The sequence below is a fragment of the Triticum aestivum genome, chromosome 5B (genome assembly GCF_018294505.1).
Source record: "Triticum aestivum cultivar Chinese Spring chromosome 5B, IWGSC CS RefSeq v2.1, whole genome shotgun sequence".
NCBI lineage: Eukaryota > Viridiplantae > Streptophyta > Magnoliopsida > Poales > Poaceae > Triticum > Triticum aestivum.
Window position 1 is genome coordinate 679,971,086 of NC_057807.1, and position 21,801 is coordinate 679,992,886.

A 21,801-nucleotide genomic window follows, 5' to 3' on the forward strand; every position below is an offset into this window, starting at 1 on the left:
GACATGGTGAGAAGAAAATCTAAGACAAATTTATTCAACATGGTGCCGCTCTCACCACTCTGATGCCATATGCTACCTTTGTGAACACCGGGCAAGAGAAACGGGGATCTGCCACTGAAGGGACCATTGGAGGAGGGTGGATACCTTAGCAAAGCAAATATGTGTAGGAACATCAACTGGTCCATCTTCCTAATAAATATGGTTCACGGTAATGAACTTGGAAAAAATAAAGAGGCAAATTTTGCCGTATGTCATAATAACATTACCACATAATGCAAACATCAAGACTTCGGTTTTACTTTCTTTTGGGAAACAAGACTCGATGGTTCGTGGGAGTGTAGAGTTTAACCAACACACTGCACACCTAGCTAATTAAATGAAACATCAACACCATCACTGAGTTGATTTACCAAGAGAATGGTTGTTCCAAAGCAAGCCAATATCCACAAAACCTAATAACATATCGAGACTATCATCCATGTATGTAACTTATACCTTCACGACATCTTCTACAAATAATTACACCTTCTCAATCACATGGAATCAATCCTAACAATAAGTAAACAAATGTACTAATGATAATATTTGCCAAGAAAGCTAGAGGTTCAGACGGAGGTATTGACGAGGGAGAGTTCCATTTAAAATATCAAGATTGTGCGTTGTAAATATAAACAACAATTAATTTTCACATTGACTAGGAAAAATCACCTCATATTAAATCAAAGACCCAGTAAATGATGTACAATTTTCAAATCTTAAGGGGAAGGATAAAATAAAACCAGTTTGAGACACATGCTATATAAATATAGCAAAAAGGGAGTTCAAAGACAGTCAGATTGAATGGACTTGATTATGATGATCATCTCATCATGTGATGTAATCTGCCTTATTACGTATTTTTACGCGTGGCAACCTTCCAAAAAAAATGTCAAACTTCTTTGCATGTATTTTTCTGCCTCGTATTTTTAAAATTATTTCTTCCACACAAAATAAACAACAAAGAAAAAAAGAACAACCTGTCTTAAAAAAACACCTTGTTGTACATGTCCACCACTTCACCACCAAGAAATATTAAAACCCTCCAATGCAAGGCAACAAGATGAGAAAAAAGATGATAATCCTAAGCAACTAAAATCACCACACACCACAAAATCCTATGGCCAGAGCCACAAAGGTCCAACACAAGGAGGGAGCCAAAGAAACGATAATAAAACCCCCAAATTTCACTCAAACAAGAGTCCAATTTTTATTGCCTCGAAAGATCCAAACCCTAGCCCATCCAATCCAACCCATCCACCACCCTGCGGCTGCGGTCTCACCACCACCAACCCGACGGACGGAATCCGGTCCTCCTCAACCCTCGGCCTCGCAACTGCCACCACTACTCCCGGAGGGAGGGAGGGAGGGAGACCCGAGACCCATAAACAAACCCGCCCGCCGTAAAAGACTCAATTTTTATCCCACCTCGGCTCCCTCCGCCGCCCCGGCCACGCGCGGCGGCATGGCGCTCCTCATCCGCGCGCCGCTCACCTCCTTCGACGACTCCGGCGACGAAGACGAGGGGTACGCCTCCTCGCTCTCCTCCGGCGCCGCGTCCCCGTCCCGCTCGCCCTCGACCTCGCCCCCCGAGGCCCCGCGCCCGCGCCCCGTCCTCGGCGCGCCGCGGGTGGCGGCGCAGCTCTCCTCCTCCACGGACGACGAGGCCGACCTGTTCGACGACGCCGCCGGCTCGTCCGGGGACGAGGTGCTCCAGGAGGTCTCCAACGGCTTCTTCCGCGTCGCCAGGGTGCCCCCGCCGCCGCCCTCCCCCTCCTCCGACGAGGCCACGGCCCCTTCGCCCCCCGCTTCCGCGTCCTCCGGGGAGAGCGAGTACTTCGGCGCGGCGGAGGGGGCCGAGGAGGAGGAGGCCGCCGCCGACGTGTTCGTCGACGCCGGAGCGGGGAGCGGGCTGGAGGAGGATGGCGGCGTCTTTGCGGCCTCCGCGGGCGCGCTCGCCGAGGGCTCGCTGGATGGGAGCTTCGTCAGCTCTATGAGCGTGCTGGACGACGGCGCCGCGTTCGCTGATTTGGTAAATCTCTCGGATATGTCCTTGATGAATGGTGGTAAACAGGGAGCTGAGGATTCTGGTGCTGAGGCTGTCAATGGTGTGGAGCCTGAGCATTCCATTGGTGACGCTGGTGGCGCGCGCATTGTGGATGCTTCAGAGGGGGACGCTGGTGGCATGAGCATTGTGGATGCTTCAAAGGGGGATGCTGGGGGGTCTCACCAGGAGCAAGTTGTCGTGGAATTGCCTCCTGCACTGAATTCTACTCAAGAAGAAGAAGATGCTGGTCTTGAAGTTCTCCATGATGACTCTGATGCAAAAGATACCACACCAAAGCATGGGGTTGCTGAATTGCATCATGTGGTGAGTTCTACAGAAGCAGAAGATGCTGGTGCTGAAGTTCGCAATGCTGACTCTGATGTGAAAGATACCACGCCCAGGCATGAGGTTGTCACACATTCTGAAGGTGCCAGTCCTGAACATATTGCCGCAAGAGATGCCCCAGTTGTGCCTGCGGAAGTTCATACCAATGTTGATAGCTCACAGTTTACTGTTGACGCGGCTCATCACAAGGTAGATGGTGAAACTGATGGTGATCATGAACCTTCTGACGAACCTGCATCTGCACCGATCATCGGGACAAACAATGCTTTGGGATCTCCTGGAAAAGAAATGGAGGACAATGTGCCTGCCTCCAAGGGCGCACGCCTTGGTTTGGATGATTCAGATGAGGATCAGCTGGATAACGATTATGAAGTTGAGGAGTTGAGCGGAAAGGAGACCGAGCTTTTTGATTATGCAGCTTTAGCTGAGCTTCTGAGGGCGGCAAACAGATCACCTGCACAGGGCAAGGCCAAGGTGTTTCCAGTTGAAACCTCTGATCCCATCCAACCGTCTCCTACCGTGTTCGGTGTCCCTAGGACAAGTGCGGCTTCTACTCATGCGGTGGATGCAGTTGCTGACCCGGAGAGCACGATGACTGATGAGGAGAAGAAGTTGTACATAAAGGTGGACATGGCACGAATCAAGTATCTGCGTCTTGTGTATAGATTAGGGTATGACACCGAACATCAGGTACCTGTACAAGTGTTATATCGGCTCAGTCTCATTGAAGGCTTCAGGCGCATAAGGATGGCAAACCATTCCTCCGAGCTTGAGAATGCCTGGAGCAGGGCTTTGCAGCTTGAGACAGAGGGAACAGATGACTTTGAATTCTCCTGCAATGTATTGGTCCTTGGAAAAACAGGGGTGGGAAAGAGTGCAACAATAAACTCCATATTTGGCGAGGATAAATCCAGAACAAATGCTTTTCTACCAGCAACATGTTCCGTGAAGGAGATTACTGGAGTTGTTGGTGGTGTTAAATTTCGTGTCATTGACACTCCAGGACTTGGGACTGCAGTTAGGGATGGAAAATCAAACAGGAAAATGCTCAAGTCTGTTAAGAAGTATATCAAGAAATGCCCCCCTGACATTGTTTTGTATGTTGATCGGATCGATACCCAACGGCAAGGTGCAGACGACCTATCCCTATTGCAATGCATTACCAGTGTCCTAGGCCTGCCAATATGGTCGAAAGCCATTATCACTCTTACTCACTCAGCAGCAGATCCTCTTCCTGAAGGACCTAGTGGCTCCCCAATTAACTATGAGATGATTGTGACCCATCGGACTCATGCGCTTCAGCAAAGCATCAGACAGACCACTAATGATGCTCGGATTGAGAATCCAGTCGCTCTTGTGGAAAATCATCACCTTTGTCGGAGGAACATGGAGGGTGAAAAGGTGCTTCCTAATGGCCTTATCTGGAAGCGCCTGCTCCTCCTCCTGTGCTACTCACTGAAGATGGTTGCTGAGATTGATACTCTTTCAACCCGCCGTGCTGCTTCTCCAAGACTCTTTGATCTCCGTCTCCAGGTGCCTCCACTTCCTTACTTCTTATCATCTTTGTTGCAATCTAGAGAGCACCCCAGGCGTGCAAATGAACAGAAGGTTGAGAGTGTGGACTCAGATGTTGATCCTGATGAATTGTTGAATGACGATCAAGAGGATGAAGAGTATGACCAACTTCCTCCCTTTAAGCCATTAAGTAAATCACAGGTTGCAAAACTCTCCAAAGAGCAGCAGAAACTGTATTTCGATGAGTATGACTACCGAACCAAGCTTCTTCAGAAGAAGCAGTTGAAGGAACAGCGCAGAAGATTGAAGGAAATGAAGGAGAGTGAGGGCAATGATTATGATATACATGTGGAGAATGATCATCCTGATGACGAGTATGACAATGATAGATCTCTTATGCCAGACTGGGCCTTGCCATCTTCGTTTGATTCCGACGATCCAGTATACCGCTATCGGTGTCTTGAGCCTGCAACGAACCTTCTGGCACGTGCTGTTACCAACCCTGAAGGATGGGATCATGACTGTGGGTTTGACGGTGTGAGCCTCCAATACAACCATGAAGTTGCCAAAGCATTTCCAGCTTCTATGTGGGTCCAAGTTAACAAGGACAAGAGGGAATTCACCATTCATTCGGAGTCCTCGATATCAGCCAAGCATAGCGAGTATGCTTCAACCCTTGCAGGCTTTGACATACAAACCATGATGGACCAGCTTGCTTACACTCTCAGGGGGGAAACCAAGTTCAGGAACACCAAGAATAATGCCACTACTGGAGGTCTGTCCATGACTTTAGCAGGAAACACCATGATAACTGGAGCAAAGCTTGAAGACAAGCTTTCAGTTGGTAATTGGTTAACACTGGTAGCAAACGCTGGTGCTGTGTCCATGAAAGGTGATACTGCGCATGGAGTGAATGTGGTGCTGAACCTGCTTCAAAAAGACTATCCCATTATGGGCCTAGGCCTTGCAACTTTGGGTGCATCACTGGTAAGGTGGCATAAAGAATGGACTACGGCTGCAAACTTGGATACCCAGTTCCCCGTGGGAAGGACTTCAAACATGGCAGTTCATGTTGATGTGAACAACAAGCTAACTGGACGAGTGAGCATCAAGGCCAACAGTTCAGAGCATCTGACGATTGCTCTGTTAGGTGTCTATTCGATGGCAATGTATGTGTGGAAAAGGATGCATCCTCGTGCAGATCCGAATAATGAGTAGCACTGGTTAGTTCTGTAGTTTTGATTTCCTAATATTTTTATCCCTGTCCCTCTTGTTTGAGTTTCCTGTTGTTCTATTAAACTACTGTTGAAGCCTCTCGTGCTCCTTGTTTTATCTCTATTTGTGTTGACATAGCTGTAGAATTTATGCACATGTATGTGGCAAATAACACCAGAGTAGATGCCTATGATTTTGTTGTTCATGCTGGCGATGTACTTATCCATGAAATTTTTGCAATTTTGTTGTGCAACTGTCTACCTGTTTTATGTTTCATGTGTGTGATTATCCTTTGGTTCTTCCAGCCTTCCATACCTTGTCTACCAGTTCAGACAATAAATAGAAGTGTGCAAAGTTGGCAGTCCCAAAAAAAGAATGCATATATTATACCACATATTTCACACTTTATGCTCGGAAGTATGGAGTCCAGTCATCATTTGTCCAAATGAATTAAAGCTCCCTTTCAAGAAGAGAAGGTCAACCCTCTTAGCTAGAGACGATTTTAGGCCAATAGCGCTTTGCCATGCGACTCTGAAATTGACTGCGTTGACTATTGTGCCAGGATTTCTCTAGCTGACTCTTAGTGGATGAATGTTGTGGGTGCTTCGACTTTGTTGCAGCCCCTTCCCCTACCCCCACTCCTCCAACCCCTCTCCCTCTCTGACAAGCAGCTGCCTCAACCAGGAGACAGCGACGCTGGATCTGGCATTGCATGTCTATCTGTGTTGACATATCTTGTAGAATCTATGCACATGTATGTGGCAAATAACACCACCGAGTAGATGCCTATGTTTGTATTGTTCATGCTGTTGATAAATATTCATGGTTCTTATTCATGAAAACTTTGCCATTTCATTGTGCAACCATCTACCTGTTCAGATATCATATTTGTGGTTATCTGTGGTTCATTGTCTACCAGAAACAATACTAGAAGTACGGAAAGATGGCAATCCAGGAACACCTTTTATACTTGGAACTAGGGAGTCTAGGCATATTTATGCAATGGGTCAAGGACTCAAGGGGCTGTTTGTTGCTGCCCTGAAACAAACTAGCCCGGCCGGACGCCCTCCTCCTGAAAGTTGTCTGCTTGGAGACCTGAAGCTTGTACCGCTCCAGCATGTGAGTTATTCTTTCCCAGGCTGTTTATGCGGATGAATGTGATGTGTAGTGTTTAGCCGTCAGTTCTGTTTCTGTCGAGGAGTAAATACTAGTATGTGCCTGCCTTTTTAAGCAACTGCTGTTACCTGCTTGTTGGTAGTGTTGGCGGGAACATAAATTGCTTACCCAAATCAATTGTCCGCAAATTAGACCTACCTACTCTTGCTATCGAAATGGCTTTCAGTTTGAGATGCTTTAGGCTAAGTCCGCCGCTCTTCCATGTTTGCAATGATTTTGCTGGATGATGCAGGTCAGGAATCACGTTCTTTGAAATGTCTGAGGCCCTTGCCACCGGCGGCGAGAGGGGAGCGATTTCATGGATGGACCCGTACCTTGTGAATGGATGTAGAAGTTTGGCCTAAAAACTATATTCTTCCTTTTTTTCCTGGGTATGTGTCATTTCTTTTTCCAGGAGGGTATGTGTCATTTAGGAAGTTATATTTAGGCTCACACTCACATTAGTGGGTATTGGCAATACTGTTTACATATGTTCCTTTATGGGGGCATACCTTTTCTGTCTGCTGCTCGGCACTAGCGATACTATTTATGATGCATTTCTTTCTTTGTTTGCTGCTCCTAAAATATGTACTAGGATTCAATCACAAATTCATCAGTCCGTGTGGTTGCCTCATGCAAAGTACAGTAGTAGTGTGCTAATCTGTTACTTGCCCTACCTGGAGAAGGTTACTCGTGTGTTAGCATGTCGTCAGCTTTGGTCTCAGGTGTCGCATCATGCTGGTGTTTCTCCAGTCGCCTTGCTTGATATGGTTCTGGTGGTCGAATTTTCGTTCTAGCCGCAGACTGTAGAACAATTGTTCTACCCTATTTTTCGTTAATTATGTAACAGAGTAGGAACTTGAATTTGGTTGAGCTTTGTATAAGAAGCACAGGTGACACGGACAAATTAGTGACCAGAAGTAATTCGTGTGCGATGCATGGTGGATTTGCGGTGGGGTGGGTGAAAAGAAGCTTCTTCTTCATGCTAGTGTAAAGACTTCCTTCAGGCTTTTTCTTTGAAGCTTCTTCTTTTCACCGCAAAAGTTCATGCTTCTTCTTTGAAGCACAAGTTATTAATATTCTTGAGTTAATATTCTCCTCGCGTGCCAAATAAACAGCTCGACCGAGTACACAAGAGCTTCTGCTAGCTTAGGGGCAAGAACATAGAGAGTAGCATCAGCTGCAAGCCACCATGTCGGGCTAATTTTGTTACCAAAACAACAGAGTTTAATTTTATTGGGCTAAATGGCTACGAAAACAATAGATTCCAACTCCCAAATGCATGCAAAAAAACTACGAGTTGCTAAAAAAAACTCTGTAAAGAGTAACAAGTGGTCTGCTGCTACCCAAACAAAAACTTTGCTCTAGCATTTTGTCTGAAGTCAACTTTGCTTCTTTCAACTATTCGTTTGGCTCATTTTCATAATCGATCACGTCTCTTTCTTAGAATCAATCAAACATGGCATTTAATCTCGCTTGCCATCATCTTAATCCCAGATCTTGACTTGCCTTCCCTGTACCAATAGATGGCGAGCTCTTTAGTTTTTAATTAGTCTTGCAGGTTCGATGTAATTGCGTGTTGCAATATCCTAATCCAACCCAGGACTCTGTCCTCCTCCTTCACCCATCAAAGGGCCAACCACACCCCACTCGTTCTTATCTCGTCTTGTGCTCCCATTGCTGCATCGTGTTTGCAGTTCGTCTTCTCCCGCTTTTCAGGTAAGTGTCTGTACGATTATTGCTCTGTTTTCAGATGTTAACAACTCCGTGCTTGAGTTTCCCACATGATTCTGAATTTTTTTTTCTGCTAGTATGTCCAACTTGCTCCTCTCGTTTGCTATCTATTTTGCTTTGTAGCGTTCGGCCATTTTCCTTACAAGATTCAGTAAAAGATGGCCCTGCAGAAGTTTTATGGTGGTTTATGTTAAATTAGAATAAATCTCCATTAGCTTTTAGTAGCCTGTTAGATAATCCCTGTAGAATTTGCCCTCGAATTGTTACTTTGTGTGGTGTTCTCATCTATGTCTCTTCATACCAGAAATTATTCATGTGTACTTGTAGTTTAAAAGGCTTAAGAGATCTGAGTGGCAGAAGAAATGAGAAATACAACCCACAAGTTTAATGTAATGCCTCTTATTTCCATGTAAAAGAAAAATCATACACACTCTTATTTATACTCACCAAACTTTGCACCGGACGCAGTAGGATGGAAAACAAGTTAGTGGACGGAACAGCTGATGAGAAAATCGAGAAAAGGAGGCTACCATACCGATTGATAAAAAAAATTACCAATGACTTCGATAAGGAGCGAATACTTGGCAGTGGTACATTCGGAACAGTTTACAAGGTACGACTAACACCATTTTTGTCTTTAATCTACAATTCATGCAAGCTTTGTAATTAATTGTGGAGAGTATTCATTTCAGAGTCACTGGTCTATGACGTGTCATGCTAGATTTTTAATAGTTCGTTCTTTAATGGAAATCTTTCTTTTCTCGAGAAGATGCAAAAGTTTCACGTCTCGATGCATTGATAAGAAAGAGAGAATAAATCTTATTACTCCCTCCGTCTAGGTGTGTAAGTCACATTAGTATAAATCTTATTACTCCCTCCGTCAATGTGTGTAAGTCACATTAGAAGGTGCATCGCGACCTAGGTGCAAGCTGATTGAAAGAGAAGAAAATCTGGACCGGTCCTCCTTCCAACCAAAGTGCAGATTTCTTTCTTCTAAACGTAGCATTTAATCATAGCAATTAAGGGGATGATGTTTTAGCTAGCCACGCAGGCCCACGTACTTCTAGCATGCAAAGCCGCTTTAATTTCTTGCCTAATCAAAGGCATAGACGTGCTGCATACATTGGCCGTTACCTAGAAAAAAACAGGAGAAAATGAGTTTTCGCTGGAAGATAACGAGGCATAGGAGGCAAAGCTCGTTGGCGAACGGGACTGGGAGGGAATCGAGACGGGAAATTAATGAACGGCGCCTAAACGTTTTGGGAAAACCTGATTTCCGTAAGGTGACTTACACGCCTAGACGGAGGGAGTAATAGATATGCAATCATATGCACCATCCTCGCGCGGGCGCGCGCACACACACACACACCATACTATTGCACTTTCAATATATTTTCTCTACTAGTATAACAAACAATTTTGAGTATATTAACAAGAGGTGTCAAACAGGGTGTTTTTGAAAATGGAGAAGATATTGCTGTCAAGGTACTACATAACAGCATATCAGGACTTGATGGTGAGGAATTTCGAAAAGAATTCCAAATCCTTAGGGAGCTCAAGCATCAAAACGTTGTGGAGTTGGTGGGCTTCTGCAATGAACCAGAGGAAGTACTTGTAGAGCACGAGGGAAAACAAGTGGTTGCTCTTGAGATGCATAGGGCGCTCTGCTTTGAGTATGTACACAATGGTAGTCTTCATACTTATATTTCAGGTAATTAAGTTGGTGATCTGAGCCCCATGTACTCTATTTTTCATGTATTGAAAATGGTTATTTGGATTACGTTTCTTAGCACACTAATAAAAGGGATATGTGTCATTTTCCATTGCTTTTCTGCAGAAGTATATACAGGACTTAACTGGCACACACGTTACAAAATAATAAAAGGGATATGTGAGGGTTTAAAATATCTTCGAGGGGGGTTGAAATCTTCTATATGGCATCTGGACTTGAAGCCTGATAACATATTGCTAAATAACAAAATGATACCAAAAATTGCTGACTTTGGTTTATCAAGGCTCCTTGGTGAAGAAAAAACAAGAAAAACCCTCAAATGTTTTGGAACACGGTAAGCTAAATGCCAAATATTTTATGCTATTAAGTTGGCTGCATTGTCCGGTACATTTAGTTCTTATTTAGAACTAATGAAAATTCACTGATCTTCCATAACTGTTTTATGATTTATTTATTTATATCAGCTAATTAAATAACAATTTTCATTGTTTTTATGGCATGCAGTGGATATTGGGCACCGGAATTCATAAACCATCAAGTAATCTCGGAATACTCTGACATATTTAGTTTAGGTGTTATAATCGTAAAGATAATGATCGGGTCCGAAGGGTACACACGAATTGCTGATATGACGACTCGGAAATTTGTTAAGCATGTAAGAAATACTTTTCTCCATACTCTAGTTATGACCAGTGGCGGCCCACCCCAAGATCTTGCTTTTGCTTCTTTAGTTACATGAACAGTAACTTTTTGGCCCATTTTCTTTACCCCCCGCACACACACACCCCAAACCTTAATTTTTTGGAGTTCCTGCCTCCGCCACTGGTTACGACACGCCAGATCATATTGTTTGAACAATGGTATGCTACTTTTTTAGTATCTCCGTTCTGTATTATTCTAACTTTATAACGAATGTTGGAGGTACATGAAAGCTGGAGGGGAAAACTACATGGCATAGCAAAGCCCAGATCACTTGAAGTATACTGCAATCAAGTGAAGAGATGCATTGAGATAGCATTACAATGCTTGAAACCGAACAGGCAAGAAAGGCCTACTATAGAGAATATCATTTCTAGTTTGAACGAGACAGAATCAATGATAGGTGACCGAGGGCTGCAGATAGAGCAGGTAACAATCAGTTGTGACACATATATGTCACTTCGAAGTTTCTTAGAAATTCAATCATTAGGTACCAATTCTTTTGGACTTAATGTAGTGAGTCTATCATACCAAGTATATGCATGCCAAGTAAACAATTTAGTCGAGGTGACATGCAATTAAATGAAAAAAGAGTTCGATCATGATACCCTATCATAATAAATGATATGCTACTACTACCTTCGTCCTAGTTTATTGGTCTCATTCGTATTTTGTGTTAAATTTTAACTATAGATTTAACTAATAAAATGTTAATGCATGTCAAAGATATAATCTCTTGTGACATGCATTGATATTTTGTTAGTTAAACCTATGGTCAAAATTTGACGCTAAATACGACCAATAAATTAGGACGGAGGTAGTATGTGTCATCCTAAACAATAAATGATGTCATCTAAAATACAGTTATGATAATATGCACTATAAAGATAGTATCATACACTAGTATCATGCTACTAACTTATGATTCTTCCCACTACAAATAGCCTCATAATTACTTCTGGCCATTAAAGGCGACCAGGGAAATATGCAACTTATTAACTAACCAACTATGGTCAGATCAGCAAGCAGTGCTATTTTGTCATACTGCAGACCCCATCAATCCGAGGTTCATTCTGTCACGTAATTTCGCCCATCTGAAAGTCTTCCCCTGTAATCAAGAAAGACGTTCAATAGCAAACCTAACAGCCAGCCTAGACAAATTGAGTAGAGGGGTCTCAAAACCTATTATCTCGTAAAATGGGAAGCGGGAAAAGGAAAGATGAGTCCGACACACTTTTATCGCCCCTCGATCTCAAGAGCAGCAGCCTACGGAACAAAAACTTGCTACACCCTAGATAATTTTGATCACATGATACATGGTCAAGCAGCCAACAGGAAAAAGAAACAGCGAGACACCGGAAATGCTAAACTTACGGGGATTTCCTTACATGCTTGATCTACGGGATGTGTCCTCATCCCATCAATCTCCCTCCTCTCCCCCCTCTGATTTTTACGAGAGATGGTACATCTACGAACTGCGAAGGGAATACATAGTGAGGAGGATTACTGGATTTTTTTTTGGAAAAGGAGGATAACCCCGGCCTCTGCATCAGAGTGATGCATGCAGCCATAGGGGAGTTACTTGGATGAGGTGTCAGACTATGATTAGATTTAGTGGGGCCCATCCGGTGAAATTCGGGGGGGGGGGGGACAGAATTAGTTGGAAGATTACGTAAAAAGTTTGTAAAGCAGCCCGTAGGTGTACGTTTATTGGATTTTAATTGTGGTGCCCACTCCCCTAGTTTCCCTTTAAACCCCCACGTCATCCCGTAAAGCAGTCTGTATTGTTCGTAAAACACCAACAACCAAAAACAGCCACAGCTCTAGGTTTTGCTCCCTTGAATTATGAAAACTCCTCCTCCATCACTCATATCGCTGTCAAGGCGAGACCCTAGCCGCCACAAACCTGTCATCCTCCCTTGCTCCTATGACCTATCGCTGTCATTCGACGAAAAAGTTGCAGAAAACAACATCTTCATTTTCAGATGAGTTCTATCTTATGAAATCCACTTGATTAAACCTATTGCACAACTTTCTTGATGACAAAGCTAGAAGCTACCTTTAACCAATTATAAAATGACGTTTGGTAGCCCTTAAGCAAACCTTTCACATCTTGTGTATATACAACAACCTTAAGCCTTAGGATATAGTCTACACATATGCATATGAGACAAAAAAGGCATACCAGAATACCCTGTTCTTATGGTGTACAATAGTGGGTGGATCCAATCCCGTCTACTAACAGCATCTCCAGCCGCGCCCCCAACAAGCCCCCAAGGCCATGTTTTGTCGCTGGCGTCGAAAAACCGGCCCACTCGTGCCCCCAGAAGCCCACATTTTGCCGGCTCGGGCCGATTTTGACGCCGGCGGACCCAGGCCGAACCCGACGCGCTGGGGAGCGCCTGGGGGAAACTTTTCTGGCGCGAAATGAAGTGGGCCCGCCGAGTCAGCGACTCACCGTCTTCGTCATCCTCATCGCCCCGGTTCCAGCGGGATTCAATGCCAAGGCTGTCGCGCTGCCGCGCGTCAATAGTAGATTGATATCTCTATATCCATGACCCATGAAAATGATCATCAACTGCCATATGTCTACTTATTTTTTTATCGATTGAGAATCTAAATATAAACATATAATTTCACAAACCAGTCATATAATTGGTAGCCCATTTCAAAGAAATTGTTAAAAAACATTATTCACGAAATCATGCACTTGTAATATATAAGCCTCTGTACGGTTGCCTCTAGGCCGGATTTTAAATAGTCTCTCGGTTGGACTAGAGTCAATCATTTAAGTTTCTTGGTAGCTCTTGCTTCCCAACTTGAGGGCGTGATTTCATGGATATTTGAAACATGAATAAAATGACCTAAAAATGAAGGGAAAGTTATTGTGTGGAAGTAATGTTAATTTTTCTAGTGGTAGCTAATAGGGGTTGCATGTGTGATTCAAGCTAGTATGCTCTGTCAACAGTGACATGTCAATACTTTTTATCCTTGCTGATTGAAGGTTTGAGGTCTAACACATAATGTTTACTATTTTTCTTTTAGTTTGACGATGGTGGAGATTCCGTCCCTCATTCCATGAGTAGCATCACCTCCGAAACTTCTTCAGGTTAGCGCTATCTGAAATGTTTGCTATACATACTTGTGCTAGCTTTCATGAATAACAACCTTTGGCATGGTTCGTGCAAAAACAAATCTGGCTCAGTGTTATCCATGCCCTACAAGCGTACACCACCTCAGTTTTGCTCAGGGGGAAATGAAATGTTTTCCCTACAAATAAGGGAGGCCCAAATCTCCCATTTCAGCACTCAAATTTGTGCGGATTTGTAAATCAAATAGCCTCACTTTCCCCCTACTCTAGTACCATCTCAATAACGAAGAGAACTCGACTCTCTTTATCTATTCCCGAACTTGAGAAGAGAGAAACCCGAAGAGGCACACATCGGCCCACGCACACACTTGGCCAGCCATTGCACGTGCCTCACGATTCGGAAAGCTGGTCAGACGATGCATGTGTGTTAGTCTTTCATTACCGTGGTACGCTCCCATGCATACATGCTTTGGTTAGAGGTTGCATTGTCCACCCACCCACCTTCCATGCTTCTTCATTTGACTTCCAAATTTGGATCTATTATATCTTATGGACTGAAGGTTCAATTTATTTTTCATTTGCATATTTGGGTTCCTTGCGACGAGGGCTTTGAAACAAGACCACTCTTGAGTACGCTATGACAATTCTATACATTTTACCAAGTTCCAAATTTTAAAATTTGATAATTGTAATATTCAATTTTTGCCAACTTTACCAAGTTCCATTTGCTCTTAGAGTTGAGGGTTGAGGGCTTAGGGTTTAAATTTATAGGCTTAGGTTTTAGGGTTTAGGTTTTAAGTTTTAATTAGTATTTGTAACTTGGTTAATTTATTTTTCCTTTTTATCAAGTTTTAATAGCTGAAACTTGGTGAAAATTTAAAAATTGTAACAATATATTCAAGAGTAGTCTTGTTTGAAAGCCCTCGTCGCAAGGACCACAAATATGCAAATGGAATATAAATTGGACTTTTGCGTCAACAATATGTTAGATTTAAAGTTGGAAGTCAAAAGAAAAAGCATGAGAGAATGAAAGTTTAGTGCATTGATGGACTCACAAAGCATGCATGCAGTGGGGTGCCCCAAAGTAACCACGATATTAAGCAATGCAGGGGACCATGCATGCAACCTCTAGCCAAAGCATGCATGGGAACAACTTTCTAAATCGCGACGCAATTATAGAGGCATATATTAACAGCTTTATAGAAAGGCCCCTCAATTTGTAACTATCTCAAATAATCCATATTCCAGCCTACAACATGCGAAAGCAATGTTGAGGAAATCGTTAACTCGCAGCTGCTCGCTCGGCTGGGGAGTAGCGATGAATCGGTGATTCGGCCTATTAACTGGATTAATCGGTCAATCATTAATCGGTGGAATTTTGAAATCAATAGGCTCAATTTTTATATGGAGAAGCTTGTTCAATAGGAATGCTATAAGAAAACTACATTGCAAATATGAAGCAAATGGCACCATTTTCTTTTCACAATAGATCAATCATCAACAAGCATCCATGTGAAGGGAGGGGAGTAGCGACACACTGAGGGAGGAGAGGAAGCAATGACACATAGGGGAGGAGGAGAAACGGGAGGGGGTGGGAGGAGGGTCAAACCCTAACTATTTAGGAGCACGAGAAGGCTAGGAGGTGTTGCGGGTCAAATAATTGGGCTTTGTTTGCCCACAAGTTAATGGGCCAACGGTGATTAATCGGCTGGTCTGACAGGCCATTTGATCGGTATGATAAGTTAACGCAGTGAATAGGTGTTATTCGAGTCGGCCACCCTACGAGTAGCGATTAACTGGCTCGTTAACTGTATATCGGACGATTCTTGAATAGTGTGCGTAAGCAATGTTTCACATGATAAAAGGACCAAAATGGCTTCTAAATGATGAAATAAGACCTACACTTTATCACACTTACCACGCATGACAAAAGAACCAAAATGACTTCTATATGTTGAAATAAGACCTACACTTCATCACACTTTTATCATGCCATCAAGCCAGTACAACAACACAAGAGTTTGGCCTTGATTATGAAAGCAAAGGTGCACACACCTAAAAGTTACAGAATTCACTTTAAAAAATGCAGCCCGAAAACAAATAAAGGGTAAAATTAATTAGTAAGGTCGAGCATTGAGCCAAAGTTTAAAATAAAATTTGTGTGACACAAACACTTCTTTGGCCACTTATTAAGTGAAGTTTTTCTTATTAATTTTAATGTTGGCTTTATTATACTTTTTTCTATTAGAAGGAAAAGGTGAAACCAGGAGGCCCAATTACAAGTGGAACAGCTTCCATCATCCGACTGCAGTGAAATACGACTACGACGTACTGCAAAATATGACAGATGATTTCTCTAAGGATCGACTAATCGGTACCGGTAGATTTGGAGATGTGTACAAGGCAAGATAATAGTTCAATACTTGCATGTTCCAACTACCCAAATACCTACTCCCTCCGTTCGGAATTACTTGTCGCAAAAATGAATGTATCTAGACTTATCGTTGATCAAATAACCTTTTTTTTTCTTTCTAATAAGAGATTCCTTTCGATATAGGGAGTCAGTAAAGATGGACAAGTCATTGCTGTGAAGCACTTCCGTTCGGTTGACGAGAAGCTATTCCAAGATGCATTCCGATACCATGTGCTGGCCCAGCATCAAAATATTGTCAAATTAGTTGGCTACTGCCACTCAGTTCAACAACCAAAGTTGACCATAGTAGTAGATAGCGACGGAGGTATCTTTATTGTTTCCGCCGAGGATCGTCGTCAGGAGGTGCTCTGCCTGGAATACATGGCAAATGGATCTCTTGAACGGTACATTTCAGGTATGGCACTGCAACATTCACCCTATGCTGTAATACAATATTACTTTTTCTATAAAGATTACTCCCTCCCTCCCATAATATAAACGCTCTTATATTATGAGACGGAGGGAGTACAAATTACTACCTTAGCATTCTGACAAGGGAAGAAAACGGGTGAGAAATCAAATACCGTGGTTTGTTAAAATTGTAGTCGTCTGCGATATATATAGCACAACTAATATAAAATCTCTCCCCCTTCCGTAGACGAGTGTTCTGGACTCAATTGGCACTTACGATATGGAATAATCAAGGGCAGTTGTGAAGGCTTAAGATACCTCCATGAGGAATTAGAAAGTCCTATTATCCATATGGGCCTGGCACCTAGCACAATATTGCTTGATGAGAATATGATTCCGAAAATAGGAGGTATTGGTATGTCAAAACTTGTTTACAAACAAACCAGCCTCAGAGGAACTTTCTTGGGATTTCCCGGGGAAACATCTTTGGTGGGATCAGTGTGAGCTCCATGCCCTTATGTGAACTTCTCTTTTCTAGTGGTCAAATTGCAGGTGCTTTACACTAACACTGTCTATTTATTTGCCCATCTTATTATGAAGCGCATATATGCCGCCAGAATTCATTGATAAACAAGTAATCACAAAACAATATGACATATACAGCTTGGGCGTTGTCATCATAGAGATAATAACAGGGAAGAGACACTTTCCCAAAAGTGATGAACTGTCTTCCAAGGAGTTTATCGAGTGTGTAAGCAAATTTACCGTTTGTATCTACACAGAAATATGTACATCTAATACTTCTGCTCACAATTTTTGTGGTGATTTGATCTTGCATTTAATTTTTCAAGATTCATAAAAGATGGACGAATCAGCTACATGCAACATGTATGGGCACCTGGGTGGAAGGATATTCCCAACAAGTAAAGAAATGCATCGAAATAGCGTTCAACTGCATGGATCATGAGAGACTCAAAAGGCCCGCCATTGGTGACATTGTCAACATGTTGAAGGACACAGAAACTGTTGAGCTGCTCAATGTGCACCCTCTAGAGCTATGCTTCCCCTTGGATCCAAAGAAGGCCACCTATTTCTCACTGCTGCTAAACAACAAGGGAGATGACCGTGTCGCATTCATGCTTGCGGCCAAGAGCCCAACAAGTTACCTAGCAAAGTTTCCACTCTGCGGCTTCGTGCCGCCAAGCTGCACCTACACTCTTGTCCTGGCGACGCGGAAGCAATCTAAGTCGAAACCGCCATCAGAGAGCCCTGAGTTCATCGTGCTACAGAGCATCGCAGTGGGTGCTCATGACCTCTGTCATAATGGTCAAGGTTCTGTCACTGCTTTCTACGATGACATGTTTAAGGAAGCCAAAAAGATGGCGGATGATGAGGTGCAGGAGGTGACGCTGAAGGTCGTTCGTGATCCACTAGTTGAAGCAAAGACGTCTAAGGTAAGCCTGATTGATGCATGATAACTTGTTTTTAGAAAAAGAAAGCTTTATTATCCCTGGCCTCTGCATCGCCAACCTTATCACTCCTTATTACGATGTACATTACAAAGATATGAAACCTTAATCTCGCCAAAAGGAGAGCAACTAAGACGAATCGTGCCAAACAAAACTACTCTAAACACTAGAAGCCTATCACTGGCATGATGCAGGAAAACTTATCAAAGACAGTTGTTACCTTGTGTGATGTAATTAATAAGTTCCTTTGTTTTTTTCCTTTTATTGTCTTCCTTTCGGTTGATCCGACATTCTGGCAGCCAACTCAATCAATGACGATCGAGGTGATAATCCATTTAATTTCGACCCGATGATTCTAGTGATGAATGCTTTTCAGTAAGAAAAAGTGTAGATGCATTAAATTTCAAACCACAACTGATGACATGCCTGTCCGTTGGATCAGATCATAGCTACACAGAATTCTCAGCAAGTTATGTCGATAGATGTGCATCCAGCAGAGCCATGGTGTGTGTGTATTTTATGTTTCAGTGTTTAGTGCTTGAACCAGAACTTTTCATGTTGTTTTTGTTTCGAAAATACAAAAAATATCATCATGTGGTGCAAGTAATGCAGGATCATGACGACGCATCACTGGGGGGCACTTCATTTTTGGAACTACAAGAGTATGGTGGGTGGCCAATATTTTGTGTCAGCGCTCTAATATACTTTATTCAATAAAATTGTTGATGCTCTTTCATATATATATTTGCAGGCAATATTGAGTTCCTTCCAAGTCACCGAGGAACCAGGCATGGAAGCTTTCAGACTGAATTTATTGCTTAAAATGTTTTGTTGGCCACAAATGATTATGCTAAATCACATTTACGATGCACAGTTTATGCAGCCAAATTCATCCCAAAAGAGAAATGGGTTGTCGCCGGTGATGGCAATGGCTGCATTCTTGTGTACAGTTACGAAGAACACCAAGATGTGACGAGCTTTGATGCTCATCGTACTAGCATCACATGTTTGGCTGTGCATCCGACACGGCCTTTTGTGCTGTCATCGTCGTATGACGATCATCTGATTAAGATTTGGGATTGGGAGAAGGACTGGGAGTGCACTCGAACATTTGAGGGGCACAACAGGGTGGCGCAAATGACGTTTAACTTGGACAACACCAGCAGTTTCGCCAGTGCTTCATCGGATGGCACGGTCAAGGTATGCTTTCTTGTATATGTTTGAGCTGTTGCAAGCATGTGTGCACATCATGAGGTTGATAAATAGCGCTTGTAACCTAAATGGAATGTTGATACTGATAGATATGGAGTGTTGATTCTGATGATGGTAAAATCATCACACTGGATGGGCTCTGCGTTGACTACTTCACGCGCCGTGATCGGCAGCATCTGATCACCGGCACTAAGGACGGCACTGCACAGGTGTCTAATTGAAGAATGTATACAATAATACTCCCTCCGTCCTAAAATAAATGTCTCAACTTTGTACTAACGTTACTATAAAGTTGTACTAAGCTTGAGACACTTATTTTGGGACGGAAGGAGTATGATGTTGTCACCCACACATCTCATTGTGTTACAATCCTTTTGGTTTTTGTTGAATCAGATCTGGAACTTGGAGATGGAAGCTGGATGTGTTGAAAGGCTAGAAGGGCACAGAGGACGTATCACTATCGTCCATTTGCACCCCGAGCTTCCGCTGCTGATTACAGGCTCACTTGACGGCACTGTCAGTCTATGGAACTCCACTACCTATAAGTACTATCTTCACCTTCACTGTCAAACAGCTCTTTATATCTTCTTCTATATATAAGACTAGTAGTACATATGTTTCGATCGAGCTTCTTGACAGTATGAGTTTACCTAACTTTCAGGATCGAGAATATAATTGCTTTCAACCTGGGCGCAGTTTGTGCATTTGGTTATGTAAAGGCCTCGAGAAGGTAATGAACATACTGATACTGTATGCCCTTTTTTCTGTTTACTTGAAGAAAATGAAATTCTCAACAGCTCGAAAGCTTTGCTGGATATTGCAGTAAACTAAACTAACAACTCTCTTTTATACTGTTTTCCATACAAGTATCACTTTCCGTCACGGTCCATTATATCGTCTTCAATTTTTGGCGATCTAATCGAAATTTGTAACACGGAGATATTGCTTTGTGTAGGATGGTGGTTGGATGCCACAATGGAATAGCCACGGTGGAAATACCTTCTTCTTGAACTTCATGTTGGATAGCAAAAATAACAACAAGGATTGTTTGATGGAATCCAACTGAAACTTGATAGATTTCACTCAATGCCTAAAGTGTGAGGGGGGAAGTGAAAACCACCTATGGCCCCACCCAATCCTGCCACGCATCTACTGACATTGTTGTATTTATGATTTCACCAATTCCAACATAAGTGTGAGTGCACCAAAGAACAGTTCGGTTTGTTTTGTATGTACCTGAGTTGCTCAAGTTTCGTTCTGCTGTGCTTTCCTTTGAACTGCAAAAACTGTGTTATACTATTACTCTTCTCTGGAATCTTGTGTGGAGTGGAGATATTGTTTCCTGAGACGTGAAATTGAAGAGCGAAGTATCAACACACAGTATTAAGACCTCCTTAGGAACGATGCTAAACTGAAACTTCAGATCTACTATCTACTCCTTCAGATCTGCACCGCACTGCATTGCCCGCCGCCGTCGTTCTGGAGGACAAATCCCTGCTTTAGGGGCGCCGGAGCAGATGCCCCTGCGACTACGAGGTCGATGGTAGACGGGGTCGTCGCCGTTGACGGCAGCAGGAGCAGGAGCGCACTTACGCGGCGGAGGAAACGGCGAGGGTGCGAATACGGCGGGAGATGGCATGCGCACTGCAAAAGAAGAGGCACCCTCGGGCCAGCTGGGGTGGTAAAGTAAATTGCATAAAACTACGGCTTTGAAGGCTAGGTTTGCGAAAAACACTAGGATATATTTCACTGCAGAAAACACTACATCTCGCGTAATGATTTTGCAAAAACCACTGATCGACGAATTTGCCTCGTTTAAGTGCGTTTATGACAGATGGGTCCCACTTTTCACCGACATGGCATATCATTTTACCAAAAAAATGCTAGATGGGTAAAAAAAAGCGAAAACACCCTCAACCATTTTCCCTGTGCCGCCCAGGGCCTTCCCCTGTCCGGCGACCACAATCAGCCGCCGCTGCGCTCCAGCCCTTGCCCAGTCGGTCGTGCGCGCTCCTCCCGGCCTGTCGCGTGCCCCTTCCCGGCAGGCCACGCGTGCCTATGCTCGGCTGCTCCTGCCTCTGCCCGACCGCGCCCGCCTCTGCTAGCTCGCGCCCGCTGCCATGCTAGCCTCGCCACCGTCGCCTTGCTCTGCCCGCGCCCGCCGCTCTACCAGCAGCGCCACCGCTACCCTGCTCTACCCGTGCCATCGCTATACTGCTTCCCCAGTATCCCTGGATCGATGTCGAGCTCAGGAGGATGGCGTCCGTGGCGGGAATTGAAGGAAATATGCCCTAGAGGCAATAATAAAGTTATTATTTATTTCCTCATATCATGATAAATGTTTATTATTCATGCTAGAATTGTATTAACCGGAAACATGATACATGTGTGAATACATAGACAAACATATAGTCACTAGTATGCCTCTACTTGACTAGCTCATTAATCAAAGATGGTTATGTTTCCTAACCATAGACATGTGTTGTCATTTGATTAATGGGATCACATCATTAGAAGAATGATGTGATTGACATGACCCATTCCGTTAGCCTAGCACTTGATCGTTTAGTATATTGCTATTGCTTTCTTCATGACTTATACATGTTTCTGTAACTATGAGAAATATGCAACTCCCGTTTACCGGAGGAACACTTTGGGTACTACCAAACGTCACAACGTAACTGGGTGATTATAAAGGAGTACTACAGGTGTCTCCGAAGGTACATG

The 21,801-nt window shown here is 43.4% G+C and overlaps 2 protein-coding genes across 2 annotated transcripts; both read left to right on the plus strand.

The window, feature by feature from the left end:
• The first annotated feature begins 1,411 nt into the window (after nucleotides 1–1,411).
• On the plus strand, nucleotides 1,412–7,014 carry LOC123114151 (translocase of chloroplast 101, chloroplastic). Its single transcript, XM_044535526.1, has 3 exons — nucleotides 1,412–5,166; nucleotides 6,078–6,277; nucleotides 6,567–7,014. Exon 1 carries the CDS (start codon nucleotides 1,502–1,504, stop codon nucleotides 5,159–5,161), a length of 3,660 nt encoding a protein of 1,219 aa, XP_044391461.1. The 5' UTR covers nucleotides 1,412–1,501; the 3' UTR covers nucleotides 5,162–5,166; nucleotides 6,078–6,277; nucleotides 6,567–7,014.
• Nucleotides 7,015–7,841: 827 nt separating this feature from the next.
• LOC123115266 (receptor like protein kinase S.2) lies at nucleotides 7,842–20,307 on the plus strand. Its single transcript, XM_044536468.1, has 20 exons — nucleotides 7,842–8,032; nucleotides 8,516–8,660; nucleotides 9,497–9,758; nucleotides 9,885–10,113; nucleotides 10,284–10,434; nucleotides 10,701–10,907; nucleotides 13,524–13,587; nucleotides 15,818–15,972; nucleotides 16,127–16,397; nucleotides 16,641–16,893; nucleotides 16,994–17,144; nucleotides 17,245–17,862; nucleotides 18,305–18,366; nucleotides 18,475–18,529; nucleotides 18,614–18,650; nucleotides 18,737–19,062; nucleotides 19,164–19,283; nucleotides 19,468–19,619; nucleotides 19,736–19,804; nucleotides 20,030–20,307. Exons 2-20 carry the CDS (start codon nucleotides 8,520–8,522, stop codon nucleotides 20,082–20,084), a joined length of 3,378 nt encoding a protein of 1,125 aa, XP_044392403.1. The 5' UTR covers nucleotides 7,842–8,032; nucleotides 8,516–8,519; the 3' UTR covers nucleotides 20,085–20,307.
• The last annotated feature ends 1,494 nt before the right edge of the window (nucleotides 20,308–21,801 follow it).